At 44.7% G+C, this 19004-nt stretch overlaps 2 protein-coding genes across 2 annotated transcripts; one reads left to right on the top strand and one right to left on the bottom strand.

Moving 5' to 3' along the window:
- The first annotated feature begins 32 nt into the window (after positions 1–32).
- LOC133490662 (alpha-1D adrenergic receptor) lies at positions 33–2444 on the top strand. Its single transcript, XM_061801009.1, has one exon. The coding sequence runs from the start codon at positions 33–35 to the stop codon at positions 1092–1094; it is 1062 nt and encodes a 353-aa protein (XP_061656993.1). The 3' UTR covers positions 1095–2444.
- Positions 2445–2589: 145 nt separating this feature from the next.
- Positions 2590–18614, bottom strand: nup155 (nucleoporin 155). The gene is given in 34 exon segments (XM_061801006.1): positions 2590–3564; positions 4769–4875; positions 4961–5097; positions 6119–6229; positions 6322–6442; positions 7025–7138; positions 7717–7846; positions 7958–8112; positions 8411–8515; positions 8588–8741; positions 8970–9105; positions 9186–9324; positions 9626–9817; positions 9896–10029; positions 10163–10266; positions 10389–10504; positions 10791–10857; positions 10970–11188; positions 11190–11270; positions 11867–11961; positions 12038–12148; positions 12229–12399; positions 13378–13478; positions 13545–13712; positions 13804–13901; positions 13996–14087; positions 14881–14954; positions 15029–15292; positions 15442–15534; positions 15606–15676; positions 15788–15884; positions 16678–16815; positions 18093–18266; positions 18475–18614. Coding segments are annotated over 33 exon segments (4176 nt in total). The 5' UTR covers positions 18235–18266; positions 18475–18614; the 3' UTR covers positions 2590–3425.
- Between the last annotated feature and the right edge of the window lie 390 nt (positions 18615–19004).

Below are 19004 nucleotides of genomic sequence, written 5' to 3'. Positions count from 1 at the left end.
TGCTGCTCGTCTATTAAAGTCCAAAATTCTGAATGATCGTCGGCCTTCCGTGCGTCAGCTGGTGTTCGGCGAGCATGGACGCGGAGGAGTTGGTCGAATCCATCATCCGAGCGCTCATGTTCTTGGCGGGGATCGTCGGTAACAACTGGCTGGCCGTCAGCTCCGTGCCCCCCAAGGGGTCCGACCTCTGCACCAACGAGGCGCTCTTCATCAACCTGGCCGTCTCCAACCTCATCACCAACTACCTGGTGGACCTCCCCGACGCCGTCGCCGACTTCGCCGGCCGCTGGTTCCTGGGCCAGGCCTACTGCGGCGTTTTCCGCTTCTGCGCCGACCTGTCGGAGACGAGCAGCATCTACACGACCTTCTTCATCAGCGCCTTCTGGCACCAGAAGCTGGTGGGCTCCCTGAAGCGGGGCGGCGCCCCCGTCAAGATGGACAACGTCGGACTGGTGCTGAGCCTGCTGGCGGGCAGCTGGGCCACGGCTCTGGCCTTCAGCGTGCCGCATTTCTTCTTCGTGAGCGTGGAGGCTACCAACGAGAGCAAGGAGGACTGTTTGGACGTCTTCCCGGACGCCCTTTCCAGATGGACCTACGACATCTTCTACCTGACGCTGGCCAACGCCCTGCCTCTCGCCGGGATGCTGTTTGCCAGCGCCCAGATCGTGGTGACGTTGCTGAAGAACCAGCACCGCGTCCGAAGTCGGAACGCGGACCGCAGCGCTCTCGAAGGAGCAGACGGTACGGTTTACGTGCGCGACGCCGCCTCGCCGACCCAACTTGACACAGGTGCACCCGACCCTGCTTCCCATCTGGACGCTTGCAACACCTCCGGGGCTCCACATGGGCCATCCAAGCCCAACTCCAGTTCCAGCTCCAGCTCCCAGGTGCGGGCGGCCAAAAGCGTGGTGGCGGTGGCCGGCGTGTTCCTGGTGTGCTGGCTGACTCATCTGCTGCTGCGAATCACCAACAGCGTCCGCTCCTCCTCGCTGGTGGTGGAGGTGGCCAGCTACATCGCCGCCTCCTACACCTGCATCATCCCCTACATATTCCTGCACGGAGTTAAAAAGCTCACATGCTCGTGCAAAAGATAGAAGGGGGCGGGGGGAGTGAGAGAGGGAGGGGGGGGGGGTAGAAGCATTTAGAGCGGATCTCAACTGCAAATATGGTTCATAATGTCCCTTAGTCATTTTTTTTCGATTCTTGCGAAAGGAACAGAGTAAAATTAAATTAAGATCTGCTCAAGTAAAATTGGATTATGGCTCCACATAGACAACACACCGGTGGGGTGGGCGAAAACTGCACAACGAACAGCGATGCTAATAATGATTTTTATTTTTGGCTGTGGATGAGCTACGAAGGCGAATTTTGCAAGAAATTATTGTAGCGAGGCGTATAATTAGATCAGCGATTCTAAAAATGCTACGCAGGCTTCCACAAGTGGTAAAAAAAAATATATATATGTTGATTCTTTGTATAATGGAACAGAAAGCAGAACCTTACTTTTGATTTTTTTAATCCGGTAAAGTACATTTGAGGCAGAACGGTGGAGCAGCTGGTAAAGGGTTGGCCTCACAGTTCTGAGAAACCAGGTTCGATCCCGGCCACACCTGTGTGGAGTTTGCATGTCCTCCCCGTGCCTGCGTGGGTTTCCTCCGGGCACTCCAGTTTCCTCCCACATCCCAAAAACATGCAACATTAATTGGACACGCTAAATTGCCCCTAGTTGTGATTGTGGCTGTTTGTCTCGATGTGCCCTGCGATTGGCTGGCAACCAGTTCATTCACAGCTGGGGTAGGCTCCAGCACTCCCCGCGACCCTCGTGAGGATAAGTGGCAAATAAAATGGATGGACGGATAGAGTACACTTGTTAAAATCATTCATCCATCCCCTTTCTGAGCCGCTTATCCTCACGAGGGTCGCAGGAGTGCTGGAGACAATCCCAGCTGTCATCAAAGAGGAGTGGACCCTGAACTGGTCGCCAGCCAATCGCAGGGCACGTAGAGACAAACAGCCACAATCACACCTAGGGGCAATTTAGAGTCCATTTAATGCAGGGACGAGGCGAACATGCATGAATAATTTCCAGCAGAACTGTAAGGTCATCAAAATATGAAACACTTCATTATGTGAAATTGCACACCAATGCAAATGACCACCCCCCCCCCAAAAAAAAACTTTACTCATATTAATATTCAATCCATTGAAGAATTTTCATGTCTTACTACAACATTGTGGTTAGTACAGGCGCATCTCAATAAATTAGAAAATGAAAAATAAGTCTGTATAGAGGGTTTCTCCATGAGAAATATGAATATCTAAGTAACTACATATCATGGAACATCAAAAACAATTTTCTGAGTGGCAATTGCTACTTTGTTTTGAGATTAAAAATTGTTTACGTAACATTTTAATTTCTTAGGACAGTTATGTTTTCTGTTCATTGTAATCACCCAAATGCTTTATGGATTGCGCTTCCCGTAATACTCAATGTATTGCACCTGTTTTTATGTGGACAAAATAAATTTGTATCATAACAATGCATTTTTTTTTTAAACACTTTCTGTATTGATGATAACCCACAAAACGTCAAGTCCAAACTTCTTTATTTCCAAAAGGCGAAAATAAACATTGCGCGTACACTAATTGGAAGGAAAAGACAACAACAATTTAAGCGTTCCATTGTGTGATGACTGAACGGGAAGGCCTTGAGTGCGGTTTTTAATTAAACATAATTAAACAAACACAAAGACACGACGTCCCTCTGCGGCATCGCATTACGAACAACGCGACCGCCATTTTAATGTGGCGAGCAATAGCGCTCCAAAAAGTGGAAAAACAGCCTCACGAACACGTTATAAAAATATTCAAATTGTTTTTATGTACACTGTCAAAAAGAAGGAAAAAAAAAAAAAAAGATGTCTGCCGTTTCTTCTTGTAAAAGCGTAGTAGGAGTACATTGTACTATATTTACAAACTCTTTACCATTGTGTTTTGGAACACGATTAAGCATGAAATAAGTTATAAAAACCTGCTTCTTCAGTCTCCTTAGTGTCACATATCCGAGCACAGTGGTGTCACGAAAAGTCATACTGTACTTGGCATTTGACTTAAAAAAAAAAAAAAAACAATAAGATGCACTACTTACTTACAAAAAGTGAGGAATCTTTGGCTCTGGAGGGAAATTTCAGGATAACCCTAAAACGCACTATAAACGTTAACAGCAAAATTCAATTTGACCTTCTCGAAACCTTTGAATTCAAACGTCGAACAGTTCATTTCGGGTTGGTTCTGCAATTTCATCTCTAACCTTTCGTGAGTATCGTGTAATGCCGACCGCTACCTGAATCCCGCCTCCGTCGTACGAAGGTGACGGATTCACCAGCTAAGCGATTAAAAGGCGACGGAGGGAGCGACGACGGACGTCAGTGGAGTTTATCCAGTTTGCCCTGCAGAGACTTAAAGTTGCCGATGGTGTGCTGGAGCGCGGCGTTGGGGCTGAGGGACTGCAGCTCCACCAGGTAGCCGCAGATGTTGTCCAGACACACGTTGGTGAAGCGGCGCCTGAGGCGGAGGGGAAAGAATTTTGTTGGCCGTTGGCGATAGATTGGATGGAGCTGCCGTTAAATTTTGGTAGATGGGAGTTACCCGGCTTAATAAAGTAACATAAAATAACAGCATGGAGGGGAAAATGTTTTCCTTACTTTCAAGATAAACAGTCTTTCGAGATTTAAGTCATAATACTATAAGAATAAAGTCTTATTTTCAAAAAAAGAAAGTATCATAATTTCCGGCGTACAAGCCGCAACTTTTTTCACACCCTTTCAACCCTGCACCTTATGGTGATGTGGCGCCAGCGTTAGCGCGGGGTTAGCGTAGTGCGGCACTAGCGTTAGCACACCTGGTTATAAGCTTCGATACACAGAAAGCATTTATAATGCTAGCGCCGCGGCCTATAACCAGGTGCGCTCTGTAGGCCGGGAATTACGGTAGTTGTACATTTAAAATCTTGTTTAAAGTTTTTAGACTAAAAATTAAATTTTGAGGGGGGAAAAATATCTATTTTTGAGATTGTACCTTTGTGAATAAAGTTGCATTGTGTCAGGGAATAGCTTTATTATCTTATAGATTAAAGTCATAAAACTAAAGTAATACTAAGGTAGTATACCCGAGAAACAAATAGTACATTTTCTCAATATTACGAGAATAAAGTCGGAGCTGGAGTTTGGAAAGAGAATAAATGATTTAAGAAGAGAAATGTTGAGGATGTCAAAATGTAAATCAATTTCTGAATAGCTTTAAAAAGTGATCAATTACCGGAATTCTCGGCCTACAGAGCGCACCTGATTATAAGCCTCACAGAGTACATTTGTAAAGGAAATACCATTTGGTACATAACTACGCCGCAGCTGTGTGAAAGCTGCGAGTGCCCACATTAAAACCCACATTGAAACACGAGATATTTACAAAGAAAGACGGTACACAGAAAGAGTTTAACGCTAGCCCTGTTCTAGCGCTAACACTAGCACCGCGCTAACGCGGCCAGTTGAAATAAAACTTATCGGTAAATATCACCGCATAAACCGCAGGGTTGAAAGCGTGTGAAAAAATTCATGACTTGTAGGCCGGAAATTCGGGTACTTTTTGTCACATCACCTTTCTTTCAAACATGATTAGCAAGTGTAAAAAAAAGGGTTACTGACAAGACACTCTGACGTTTCAGCACCCTCCGGAAGCCACGATCGGAACTGCTAGCGAAGCGGCTTACCGGTCGTACGTGGGCACTCTGCTGGGGTCGTCCACGTAACCCGACAGAAGGACGTGGATGCACTCCACCAAGTGCAGAGGCTTCTTTAGACGCTGCCAGTAAGGATCCTACGAGGGACGTTTATGCAAATGTGCTATTTATATTCAAATATGACTATGAACTGTGAGCAGTTACGTGATTTGAGACCTGTACCCTGGCTTTGAAAAGCTGGTCGTAGACCTCCAGAAGGCGCGGGAGCTGCACCCCGATCTCCTGCATGGTGGACGTGACGAAGCCCACGTCCCAGTTTAGGCGGCACACTTCCTGCTCCAGGTACTTCACCAGGAACTCTACAAACACACAACGTACACGGTACACACACACACTTCATAATTTGACAAAACACACACTTTACACAACACTCACATTACATACCACCATTTACACTTTACAGCACATGTGTCAAACTCAAGGCCTGGGGGCCAGATCTGGCCCACCGCATGATTTTATGTGGCCCGCGGAGGCAAATCACGTGTATTTTTTTTCTTCAAATCTCGACCAAAATTTCAAATTGTCAAATCATAAATGGCGACATTGAGCTATTACAAGCATTTTTGTGTGACCAAACAACAATAGTTGGAAAAACCCATTACCCTTGATTTCTGATTCCAAAACTAATTCATAAATTTAATCTGTAAATACGATGAGGCGGTTACATTTTTTTTAATCATTTCACAGCCATAAGGACCCTTTGAGGGAAACCGCAAGTATAATGTGGCCCGTGACAAAAATGAGTTTGATACCCCTGCTTCACTCTTTCACACACACACACACCACACACACACACACACACACACACACCACACACACACACACACACACACACACACCACACACACACACACACACACACACTTTACAAAAGCAACACACTACACACCAACAACCAAACTTTAGACATGCATAAACCTCACAAAACACTTCATACACACGTTAAACACAACACACACTTTGCATATCGCTTTATACACACACACACACACAAAAAAAAAAAAACAATTCACACACACTTAACATACATTAAACATCAACACCCATACACACAACCCACTTTACACTTTTTACAAAGCACACACGCACACAAAAGTCCTAACACTGCGCTTGTAGGGAGTCAAAATTCTGGTTCGAGTCCACAGAGAGGACACGTTTGAACAAGCTGTTTGTAATGAAAGGAAAACTGATCACTCGTGGGGGTGAGAAATTATTCTAATTGTACCACTACGAATTAAATCGCCAGCATCACAACTCCACCAAGGAATACACTTACCGTACGCAACCCGAGTTGCACAGCTATGAGAAATAAATGCTTACCTAATGGAAAATATCGCGGCGTTCCCGCGTAGATCCTGCCCAGCGACACCAGCTTCAAACTGAGGGATCGCATCCTGTCCACGGGACTCATAGCCACCGTGTCTGCCAATTCTGTGAGAAAAGATAGGCAGCAACAAATCAGCAAATAACGATGACAGCGAAATACGACCTTTTTTTTGTGCGTGTTGTAAGCGGTTGGTTACCTTTCTCAATGATTTCTTGCCACAGCGAGTGCACCAGGATTGGATCCGAGTGTCCTGCGCAGTGAATGATGGCCAGCTTGCATTCGGACAGTTTGAAGTGGTCAGCGTATTCCCCGTAGAGCTGCAACGCGGGACACATGACATTTTCAAACTACTCCCGCTGCCTAAAGAGGTGCTGAACAACTTTTGTTGAGCCAAAATGCATTTTGCAGAGGGCGTGACGCAGAGGAAACTGCACGCCCTTGCCACCGGTTTGTATTGTCGTGTCCCTGAGCAAGAAAACTTCCAACCGGAGTTGGATTTCAGGTGGTGGTCGGAGGGGCTGTAGGCACAGAATGGCAGCCACACTTCGCTCAGACTGCCCCAGGACACCTAAAGGCTTACCACTAAGAGGGTATAATTGTGGAATATGTGCAATTGTAAAGCATTTTTGAGTATCATAAAAACAGCTATACAAGTGTAAGGTAACATTATTATTATTATTTTTAATTTCACAAAAAGAATGACTCGTGAAAAAATTATGATCTCAGGCATGCCCCCACCAGGAGGAGGCACGTTATGTGCCGCCACTTTTTTTTTTTTTTTTTTTACCCCCCAGCCACAATAGGCAATTTTCCGTACAATCATCAATCTTTTGTCCGACTTGTGCAAAATCACACTGTACACCACAGGGAGAAGATGCTAATAACCCGTCACGCGTTACCTTGGTGATGTCCATGAGGTCTAAATCCAACTGAGAGATGGCGTTCTTCACTGAAGGGTGATTGGAGTACTGTCGCATCAGCGTCTCCTGAATCTGGACCTGGATGCGCACCAGCTAGAAGACAGCAGAGCGGCATTACACGGTTGGGTAGATTTTACAACTAGGGTAACAGTTGGATAGGCTAACATCAACATCGCATAAGTTATAAACATTCGGCAACTAACATTTGAACAGACATAAAAATATGCAAAGGGATGTATTATTTATCCCCTGTGAAAAACTGCTACACTATTACTACATACAGTATTATGTATGCACTGAACTCTCGTTAGCCAAGGCGCACACACCAGGAGCAGCATAAAGTCAATGGACTGCGTTCAAACATGAAACCAGGATGAATACACGGTTACATTTCTTACATTCTTTTAAATTCTGTTATTACCTGTATATTTTATGAAGTACCATACTGTGGAGTGCTATTATTCTTGTTAAAAACACGTCACAAAGAATTTCATTGGTGTTTTTGGGGCGAACGGAACGGATTGATGGCATTTCTATTCATTTCAATGAGAAAGATGATTTGTGATACAAGTCAGTTACTTTAAAAGTGATTTGTACAACACTGGTTGGAAAATGGTGAGGGCCTACACCACTACTTTAATTTGACGGGCTCAAGACAGTCCAAACCGTACCTCCATCTTCTCCTCCAGTTCGTGGAGGAACTCGCCGTCCGCCGCCTGAGCGGAGATGGAGGAGGAGCTCTTAGCAGACAGGATGGCCCGGGCCAAGTACTCCAGGCGCTGCTTGAGTGAGATCTCCGTACTTTGTGTGTGCACAGAAGAGAGGGAACATAGATGATGGTACAAAGATCACGTCATCATCATCATCATCATCATCATCATCATGATGATTCAGGGTAGCGCGTTCACAAACCTGTGCATGTCAGCGAGCCGGGCCAGAACATGGGCGGCCTTGCCAAAGTTGCGGCTCTTCTCATAGTAGCGCCACAGGAGGTCCATGTTGTGCACCTTGCTCTGATCCTGTTTGATCATGTGCATGAGGTGCTCTTCCAGGTATGGCGAATTCACCTGGACAACAGAGGATGAGAAAATCAATTCACGTTTTGAAGATATGCACCGCACACACATACTTTTGAATTATTTGGACCTAGCTCAATAGGAGCTAGTCAAAGTACGAGCCCTGGAATTCACCAAAAATTGGTTCTTAAGGCCCAATTAACCTTTTACTTTCATGTTTTCAGTATACCTGTATGCACATTCAATTTAAGTTTTTCTCTGTGAAACTGTCGGATTTATTTGAACTTCCCGAAGGGCCGTACTGAGGAAGTACCCCCTGGTGCTCTGACCCTAATTAAACAGATGGTACCTCAAGCAGCTTGTCCGCCAGATCAGCCTGGATGAGCCAGTTGTACAGTGCGATATGAAACAGCTCGTCTTGCGACCTCTGGGCGAGGCCGAAGATCTGCTCAAACTACGGCGGAAAGGGGTTCTCGTTAAAAATTGTCGAAAGACGCGCACAACCAAACACGCATTTCTCACTCACGTGGGCGGTCGCTTCCTCGTTACTCAGCATGTTAGGGTCCGAGGTGAGGACGGGGGGCCCAGGCTGCTTTGGGACGCTGGGGGACTGAGGGGCCGCTTTGCTTTGGTTCACCAGCTCCTGCATGGTGTCCGTGATGCACTTGTAACATGATAGCCTGCCGGGGGATCAAGGGTGGGGGTGCGAATGGGAAAATGTCAGGGACAAAAACCAGTTGGGAGGGTAATAACTTAATACCATTTGTGTAAAGTGCTAATAGGCATAATTGTTTCTTCATGTGTGACTCTGTTAGTTTTTTTTGGCACAGATAAATAAATAGATCATTTGTAACAAAAAAGTTTACGATCAATAAAATGAAATGGTATAATTTTACTGCTAATGTTACCTTTCCTGGAAGGCCAGCTGTCCTGCCTGGTCCTCCTCAGGTTCTCCATTTTTGTAAAAATGGGGGCCCAGCCTCTGGGGGTCCTTCTTGTCAGCTGCGGTGAGGCACAGCTCGAGGACTCCCTCGTAGAAACGCACTGAGATGAAGCACGTTTGCATCAATTATACACATGGCGGGCATAAGCAGTGATAGCAATTGCATCCGGTTACTGGCTACCTTGTCTGTACTGGGAGCAAACCAGCGGTAGGTCGGTGTGCTGACTGATTTGCTGGTAGAGACGAAGTGACTCTCGCAGGGTTCTCTCTTTATCGACTTTGCTCTGGATCTGCTTGGAGCTCTGCAACAACTCGTTAGCCTGAGTGAAAGAACACAAGATTTCAAATCCCAAAAGGAGGATGATGAAACTATTTGTTGATGCAAAAGGCGAAATGATTAATTCAGGTGACACAATTCCCCTTTGACGGAATTTGCATACGCGTCAGAGCAGTGCAAAACACAGCTGTATTGTGTAAATATGCTACGTGTATAGAACAAAATGGAGGTTGCGACTTAACAGCAACCAGCAGAGGAAGCAACTAAATCAAACACAGACAGCTGTAAACACAAAAAGTGTCAACAAGAACGCAAACTTGAAATTTGTCGGCGGTGCCATTTACCTTGGAGCAGACGCTGTCGTCCGTGCTGTAGAGCAGCGGGCAGAGGTCCCGCAAGTGATTGCTGATGGCATCCACGGACGCGTTATCTTTAATGTAGATGTTAATGAGCGCCGTGACCAGGGCTCCCGACAGCTCCTTGCCCCGGATCACCACGTCCTTGAAAGTCGCTCCCTTCATCTGCTCTTGAAACTCCTAAAAAGAGCGGCCGGGAGCCATATTAAGAAAGCGGCAGCGTAAAAGTGGAGGTTAGAGTGATTGTGTAAATGCTACCTTGGGCAGTTCCGACATTATGAGGCTGAACTGATGATCGCAGAGAAGCCTCCAGAGGGCTAAAGTCTGATAGGAGCGGTGCACTAGCGCCTGGATGCTCTGCAAGGAAACTTTTTCATAGACCTGAGCCTTGGCTGGAAACAAGAATCACATTTTACAGTCAGATACGCGTTTATGATTAATGTTGTAGCCTACAGTGGCGCAAAGCAATTACAATACGGAGCAAAACAGGCTTTGTAGCCTGTCAACATCATTCTCAATACTCACTATGATATTTCCTCTGAAGTTCTTGCTGGACCTGCTGGGAGCTGGCGCCATCCGGCCGCATAAATCCCAGCAGTCTTTGCTGCAGGTTGCCGGGGGAGTTGAAGCTACAAAAGGAAACAATCAAAACGGTGAGCCGACAAGAAATTTCCATCAGTGCTTGTTTTACAGTACATTTTAAAGCCTGTAGCTACTGTAATTCTTTCAATGTGCGCGAGTAAAAGTTTACCTTGAGCCGCTCAGAGAAGATGGACTGAACTGAGAGTTTTTGTCCAGAAACTCCTTCAACCCGTAGAGCTCGCGGAGGACCAACTCCAGATGAAATGAAGCAACGCTGCTTTCCAACTGATGATGATGAGTGTTTACAAGAGGATAGATTGACATCATTACGACAGTTTTAAAGGGGACACATTAAGAAAACCGACTTATTGCCTATTTCTGTGTGTATTTATGTGTACGTGAAGACTTAAAGTTAGGGCTGCAGCTATTGATACTTTTAGAATTGAGAATTCTATTGATTATTTTGTTGATTTTCAAGTCAATAAAGGAGCTAGAAAAATTGCCAAATTCCCTCAAAAAACAATAAAGCTCCTTTAAGGGGACCAAAATGCACTTTGCAAATTATACTTACAATACTGACAGTCTGACTTCCTTTGCTGATGGCTTTCTCTACTGCTAGACTTCCATCCCAAATGTTTCTGAACCAGGGGGGTGGGGAGGTGGTGGGGGGGAGACAAAACTTGAGTTCTCCACACTGGTTGATACCGGGACACCACATTGGGTGGGACGGGTGGTTGGGGACATACTGACCCGAGAATGCGAGCGAAGTAGACACAGATACCATTGTGCTTCCCGGAGAAAATCACCTCTGGCCCGACAGACATCGGGGTAATGGGGGCGGACCCGGACTGCATTGGAGCAAAGGGTGTGGCCAGCGGTGGAGGCAAAATGCCTGGTGGATGAAACAAATCATACAGTATTTGAATATCGGGCGACGTTCCGTCATCCCGTGAGAAGGCACTCACCGGGTGCTGGGGAGCTCATCATGGGTCCGACGTTGCTGGGTGGTGACATAGCTGCGGGAAATCTCATCTGTGCTTCTCCTCCGTATCTGATGACGCGTACGTAGAATTAACAAAACAATGGCACCCTGGTTTGGGTATGGATGTACGACACGGTTATGCCTTGATCCACCAAGCTTCCCACCCCCTTATAGCCTTCTCACCCCGTTACCATCTATGTAATATGTTACTAACATGTTCACTCTTTGTCTTTCGCTCTCTCCTCTACTGAATTTGTGCTTTCACACTGATCTGTTGTTGCTTTCCATCATTAGACTACGACTGTTGTTGATACAGCTGCTGTTGTGCCCATTATTCTTTCGTCCCTCCCCTGCCTCCTATTTTCTCTCTTTATCTAGCCTCGGTCTCAAACCAACCGGCCAAGTCCGATAGTCACCCCACAGAGCCTTTGGGATTTTTACTGAGGCATAAACGTAGGTTTAGTGATGGACAGACTACACCACGAGAACGAATTCTCATTAGACCGCAGTCAGAGGATCGCGAGTCCATCAAATACTGAGAACACCGTGTACCTTCATTTCAATTTGTAGCGGTGTAAAACTACGCTGCAGCATAAGAAAACACGCTTTTATGAAAGCGGTGTACCATGCAAGTGTGGAGAATGTGTATCTTTGTGTTATCACACCTGAAGAAGGCTCTGGTGGCCCACTGCGAGACCTCTCTATCACATGCGGCATTCGAACAAGCCAGGATCAAGGCTGTGGCACAGGCCTGCTCCTCCTGAAAGCAACAGATGCGTTGAAACATGTTCTCAGCGTGCACACGTCTCCTGTCCCAAAGGAAAAAAAGTTTATACCCGGTGTAGCTTAAAGAAGCGTTCGATGTCCTCGCTCTCTCCTCCCGCACAGCTCACCAGCAGGTGACGGAGCTGATCCGCGGGACGCAGCTTTTGGAAGATGTGACTCCCCTACAGGAGAGCACGAATCTTTTGTTAGCATTCTGAACCGGGATTAAATATTGCATCTTGCACGCCGGCAAGCTTTAAACCTTTGCCGAAAGGAGGACAAATTTTTGCGGGGGGATGTTGTGCTGCAGGACGACCACAGGCGAATCGGTGACGGGGATGAGGTCCTTGTTCAGGGGAGTGCAAATCCTGGCTGGCCTCTCCTCGTTGATGGCACTTATAGCCCATGTGTGTCCGTCAACATTAGACATGATCTACATGGAGAAGGGACTTCATTATCGAGCATGATTGCATCCTTGTATTGTCAAAGGAGGTTAAACAAGCTACATTATATAAAGGAAAGGTCAATAGAACGTGATGGAGCAGGGCCGCCATTTGGTGATTGCAGCTCTTTTTTTTTTTTTTTTTAACTGTTCAATGGCATAGTTGGGGAAAAAAAATACAGTGAATTCCCGTACATTTGTTGTTCAGCATTCACAAATCTGTGCATTTTTGGGGGGACCGATCCTCAATTTTCAACTGAAAATCTTGAAATCGTTGCTGTTTTGGTCTGCAAACAAAGTACTACTTTGGCACCATCTGGTGGACTTTTGTAGTTACGTTTAATTGTTATTCCTTCTTCATCTGCCTTCAAGAGGTCCCGTTTTGTTGTTGGTTGTCACTAAATGCGCCTCTCGCAAAGTCAAAATTGAAATTGGCGTCAGTTTTTCCTGATTTTCTCTCACTGCTGCTACAACCAGCTCATTTATTCTATTATAACTTGCATCTTTTCCCTAACATTTACGATTGCATGTAAATGTCAAAAGCGCATTTAATGATTGGGATGTTAGTCAAGCTAGTATTATAATAAATACTATTGATGAGCCTCATGCAAAGGTGGCTTGTTTTCGATGAATAATTTAACTACCAGTACTGAATACAATTGTTTATGTAACATGCTTATAATTGTAGCTGGAAGCATGATAGTTAACACTTTATGATCCTATCTGTTTTTAGTACTTTGTTGCTATGTTGTAGCACGTATACGTACTTACACACCCATTTTGGGGAGAGTGGATTACTCGCATATTTGCACTAATTGTGACAGAGACGAAAAAGGGAAGAATAAAAATCTTCTCCCTATATCCTTGCATTGCTGTTTACGGGGCCCTCTGTGGGAAAAGATTACCCAACCCTATCATCAAGGTATTAGTTGTCATGCTGCAATGGTAAATTTGCTTAGCTGATCTCACCTGAGTCTCCATCAAGGGCTTCTTGAAGGGGAATGAGTCATGGTTGATGCACCACAGGATGTCGTTGTCCTCCGTCTCCGAAGCCGCCATCAGCAAAATACCTGCAGGGATTATCAACGATAATCAAAGATGCTCAATAAACCACGAGCTCTATGTTGTGGGTTTACCTTTACTGTGCAGCGCCTTGTGGACCTTGGCAGGTTTCTGCAGCGTGGAGGATGCGGAAAACCCCGGCGGCAGGCGCACGTGAACCAAAGAGAGGAGGGACGGCCGAGCCGGCGTGTGCCTTTGTTGCGGTGGTGCGAAAGGCGCGGTGCTGAAGTAGAGACGCACACCTGTGGAAATATAATACCGCCAGGAGCGTAAACAGAGAGAAACTTCCACAAAATTAGGTGTACAATTTGAGCATTTCTTTTTCCTCTTTACCTGCATGTGTCACAGCAAGCAGGTGACAGTCAGAGGACTCTGATCGGCTAATTACAGAGATCTGAATGATGGGCTTGAAGACGGAGCGATCTATCGTCCTACACAGGATCAGTATAAGACCAACATGAGCTTGCTTGTGTTTGTACTCAAATAAAGATGGACAAAGTGAAATATGCTTGATTTCGGAGTTACCTTGCAATGTTTCCAGCGGCTGCAACGATGCTGCTTTGAGACATGGTAGCCACGCGACTCATGCACTGTCCATCAGCGCCCAAGTCGTACACCTCACAGACGGAAAAGAGGGTACATTTTTTTTTTTTTTTTAAGTGGACTTCCAATCACTACAATTTTATGGCTTTTCTGATTAAAGGAAACGTTTCAGAAAACTGACTTATCACTGTTTGTGTATGAATATTTTGTACTTTGGAGTGCCGGACCGCTAATCAAGAGTGTAATTCAACAACCAAGCAGATTTTTTTGTGAGCCGCGGAATAATGGCAGGTGGGTGGATTCTCATTTAACATGAGTTTATCCTCGCTTATCCTCACGAGGAGCGCTGGAGCCTATCCCAGCTGTCAATGGGCAGGAGGCGGGGTAAACCCTGACCTGGTCGCCAACCAATCGCAGGGCACACGGAGACAAACAGCTGCACTCACAATCACACTTAGGGGCAATTTAGAGTGTCCAACATGTTGCATGTTTTTTGGGATGTGGGAGGAAACCGGAGTGACGGAGAAAACCCACGCAGGAAACGGGGAGAACATGCAAACTCCACACAGGCGGGTCCGGGGTCGAACCGAGGACCTCTGAACTGTGAGGCCAACGCTTTACCAGCTGATCCACCGTGCCACCAAGATGGTTTATGTCGGATAATTTAACGACTGAACACAGTTGTTTATGTAACACGGGTTCATGATCGTGTACGTGCTAGATGAGTGCTGTTGGTGCTTTATGGTCCTCTCCCTCTTAATAGATTTATAATGTTTTTATATGTGTTTTATAATAATAACAAATTTACCAGTTGATCCACCTGAAAAAGATATACAGTATATGCCACATAAAGAATAAGGGTAATACCTGTAGTACTCCTTTTTCGGAGCGTGTAAAGAGGGTGTTGCGGGAGTCATCCACTGCAATCTGCACAATTGGGTCTGGAAAGGAAAAAAAAAAAGCGCTTGTGAATAAATACTAAATGATATTGTCAATGTAGGACTTCTGTTCTTACCATCCTCAGAGAAGGAGAACTGGAGCACAGACGGGACGAGGAACGACAGGGAGCTCTTCGAGTGGTTGATCTTGCGGCAGCGCTGGCTCAGCCAGCCCGCCTCCGCCTGGTAGGCGATCTCGTACAGGCAGCCGTCCTTGCCCGCCATGAAGATGCGGCCCAGGTCGGTGGAGGTGACCGAGAGGATGTAGGTGTTGTCGGTGGGGATGGAGAAGAGGGGGTCCGGCAGCAGCTGCATGCCACCCGACATGCTGTCGTTCAGCCCTGAGATAAAAAAAAAAAAATACACAATAAATAAAATCAAATGAAAGGCAAACCTTACAATCAAAGTAATTTATGCTGCTAAAGTCGGAATTTAAAAATATTAAACCTTGCTCCTGATGAAGGCCTAACGCACTCCACCCCAAACTCACCAGCGTGGCCCTTTGGGAAGCTCAATCCCAGGATGACAACATCCACAGACGTGGCCAACACAAGCAGGTAATGGATGTGAGGTTGCAAAATCCCTGCGAAAACAAAAACAAAAATTAAACATCTCGTTGAAAACGTACACAAAGCTTTAAGTGTTCATGTGTACCTTGTTTTGGTTTCACCAACCCGACTGCTAAAATGGTTTCGATGAGGCCGTCGAAATAGGCCACATCCCCCCTGCGTGCCGCATCGCCACAAAAAAAAAAAAAAAAGAAATAAAAATAAAACACACGCACACATATACGAGTTGCATCTGTCAGTCGCTCAGTCTGTCGGGAGCGTACTCACCCGTCCTCATAATTCCACATGAAGATGTCATTGTCAATCGTGAGCCACGCCCGAGAAATCTCGGGGAAAACTCCCATCATGCAGTTGAACTGCATATCTGAATACCTTGTTCAGATGAAACGTAGAAATCTCGAAAAATCTATTTAATGTGGTATTAACTAGTAATAAATCATTGTTAAATACAGAAATGTGCCATAGACAGATTTAATTCAACCGTGATGAGGCACATAACAGAAATCTACTTTCTGATTTGAAATTCCACTAATCCATGACAGTCATAAAAAAGTGTCCTTTTTTTTAATGAGGAAAAACAGCACTCTCCAATATTGCACCTTATAAAAACATACATACAGTAATGACAAAGTATTTTTGTCACACTGACTAAATTGAATACTGCTCCTTCTGGTGTGCCAAACTCAGCCACCTGGGGGCAGTATAAGACAGGAAGCTATAGCTCCCAAGAATATATAGTATGATTGTGAGTACTGCTACTCCGATTTATGTGACTGTACCTTTTGCGTTCAAATATACATTGTTTAAAGCGTTATAAATATCTAAATGAGCGGAATAAAAAAGGGATGAATGGATATATATGCTGTTTCATGTTAGCATTAGGAAAGTTGACTAAAGGCTAAACGTCGTTTTTTTTTTTTTTTTTTTAAATCCACAAAGTGTATTCTGCTAGTTTTGTTTATTTTGAAAGTAACTTGAACTGGGAGTGCCATTAAACAGTTTTAGGCATTTAGTCAGAAAATGGATGGATCAGAAACATTTTTTTTTGCAAATAAATAAATGAAATGGTCCGAGAGGCCCTGACACATATCACAATTGTGCTAATTGAGAGAAAAAAAATTATATAATAATTGCCATATTTTCAAACTAAAGGATACGGCTGAATTGCTCTACCAGCTCCGGCGGCAGCGGGACCCTGCGCACGGCGCTGAGCTCCGGCAGGTCGGGCACGCTGAGTAAACCCGGACCTTGAAGGGGATAGTCCATGTCCGACACTCCGGAGAGGGACGGTATATCTAATGGCACAAGACGGCATGTTAACATTTGATACATTTGTTTCATTTAAATATTCAATGGTTAAAATGTCAAGATAACCACGCATTTTCCTAAAAAAATGACAACTTCCACCTTTACCAGTCATGGGCGCAGTAATTCTAAGAGTGTCATATGTGGACTTGATCAAGTGGTATGTAAAATAAGCACTGGCGACAGATCAGTTGTATTTGTCTTTTAAGATCAATACAGCTGCATTTAATCTTCAAAGGCCTAAAACTAAGCCAACTTTTTTTCTAACATTTGGGATGTTATATTAGCTCCACAGTCCATTTCTTCCTGGGTTCCACATGCTTTTCTGAATTTGCATTTTCCAAGATAATCGACGTATCCCGCAAAGATGATCACATATTTTACTGCTCCCGATTCGGCACTGTCAACGCGTGCCCTCACAAATGGGTCTTTTGAGCAGTGATTCCCAAACAATGCGCCGGGGTACATTAGCGTGCCGTGAACGCTCTTAAGGTGTCCCGTGGGAAGGTATCCAATTTTATATAATTGATAAAAAAAAACCATCCATTCCAAGAAATAATGTCTCTTTATTCATCTATTTATGCCAGTGAGGCACAATGACGGACAGAACAAAAAAATCCTCTTCTATTAGATGGCAGGAAGTACATACAGTACTTAATCGATCCATTTTTGGTGACGTTTACTTTTATTGGCGTGCCGTGGAATTTTTCAATTGTAAAATATGTGCTTTGGCTCTATAAAGGTTGGAAATCACTGCTTTAGAGGACAGAGGCAACCAATCAGAGGAAAGAGGCAGTCTTAGCCAAATATGACCAAAGCGGATACAAAACTGGGTCACACGTTGTTTTTCGGGTGTTGTTTGAAATTAAATAGACACAGCTACACAAAGTCCTTGTTAAGACATTCTATGGAGGTCTAAATAGCCCAAAAAAAATGGAGCTTAAATAACTTTGTTTTTATTCAAACATTTATTCAGGTGAATGTTTTATGAAACCTCTAAGTGCAGTTATATTCATATTTCACACACAGATTTGGACATTGTTGATATGGTTGAAAATAAACGAGTCAACGCTATCTGCTATTTGTTTAAAAACATGCATGCATATGTGCCAAATTTACATTAAGTACAGAAGTTGAATCATGGACTCTACTTTTACCACTGTAGTTTGTTTTTGTGAATATATATCTGCACTATTACTTATGCATGGAGCGTCATTGACGTCTTCCAGACGCTCCTGCCTTGGCTGCATCCCGCACCGTGACTTACTGTGTGAGGGAACGCTGAGCAGCTCCGACAGGTCCGGGAAGCAGCGGTCGTCCTGAAGGTGTCTGTCGACGAGCCGGGCCGAGCTGTCGAGCGCTTCGACGAGAGCAGCGGCGGGGCTGCCGGCTCCGGCGATGGACGGCATGACTTCAGACCCTCTGCCACTTGCCGACGAAACTAACAGAGACATTTAATAATAATACGCACAGTGTTGTGCACGTCACTTGGTGTTTAAAATCGAGTTTACGTGACTGACGTGAAACTGGTCGAAACAAGTTGATGAAAAGTTCACTGACTGCAAGGAACGTTCACGAAACTGTTAGCATGAATGCTAACGTAGCTTAAGAGTTAATACGCGCCATTCTGAGTGAGGTCGTTATCTTACCCGAAAGACAATGACTCCGCCTATTTAGTGAATTGTCGTGGGAAAAAAAGTTTTGTAATTAATTTGAGGAATGTAAGGGCAGGGAAAAGATTGAAACTAACAGACAGTCAAACGACCGCCCGCCAACCTCATGCGTGACCGCCGAGGTGAAAGGTTTAATTTCCGGGTTGTTTAAAAAAAAAAAAAAATACTCGTAAGCATTTGATAAATTATTCGGATGGACTGGTATTGTTTCGAACAAAATAATACAAATATTGTGTGACGGTTTTTTTTTTTTAAAAATATATTCTTAAATAGTAAACCTACTATCAGCTTGAAACGAATTCTTTTCAGGGGTTCAAATATTCTATTGTACGGTGGTTGAGAAGGTCCAAATCTCAACAAACGGGATTGTAAATAGTATTCTTCACATTTCACAGTACATGCATTTAAATCGATAAACTATTCCACACACTGTAACTGTATCGGTAGTTTATTCCAATATAAAATCTCTATTTAGTTATTAATTATAACATTTTGCAACACAGAAC

Source organism: Syngnathoides biaculeatus, chromosome 17, assembly GCF_019802595.1.
Source record: "Syngnathoides biaculeatus isolate LvHL_M chromosome 17, ASM1980259v1, whole genome shotgun sequence".
NCBI classification, from domain to species: Eukaryota; Metazoa; Chordata; class Actinopteri; order Syngnathiformes; family Syngnathidae; genus Syngnathoides; species Syngnathoides biaculeatus.
The sequence above is the reverse complement of the archived record's forward strand: the minus strand, read 5'-3'. Positions and strand labels throughout refer to the sequence as shown.

Excerpts from the sequence above, each read along its gene's own strand:
- LOC133490662 (XM_061801009.1), top strand. The coding sequence starts at position 33 with ATGATCGTCGGCCTTCCGTGCGTCAGCTGGTGTTCGGCGAGCATGGAC.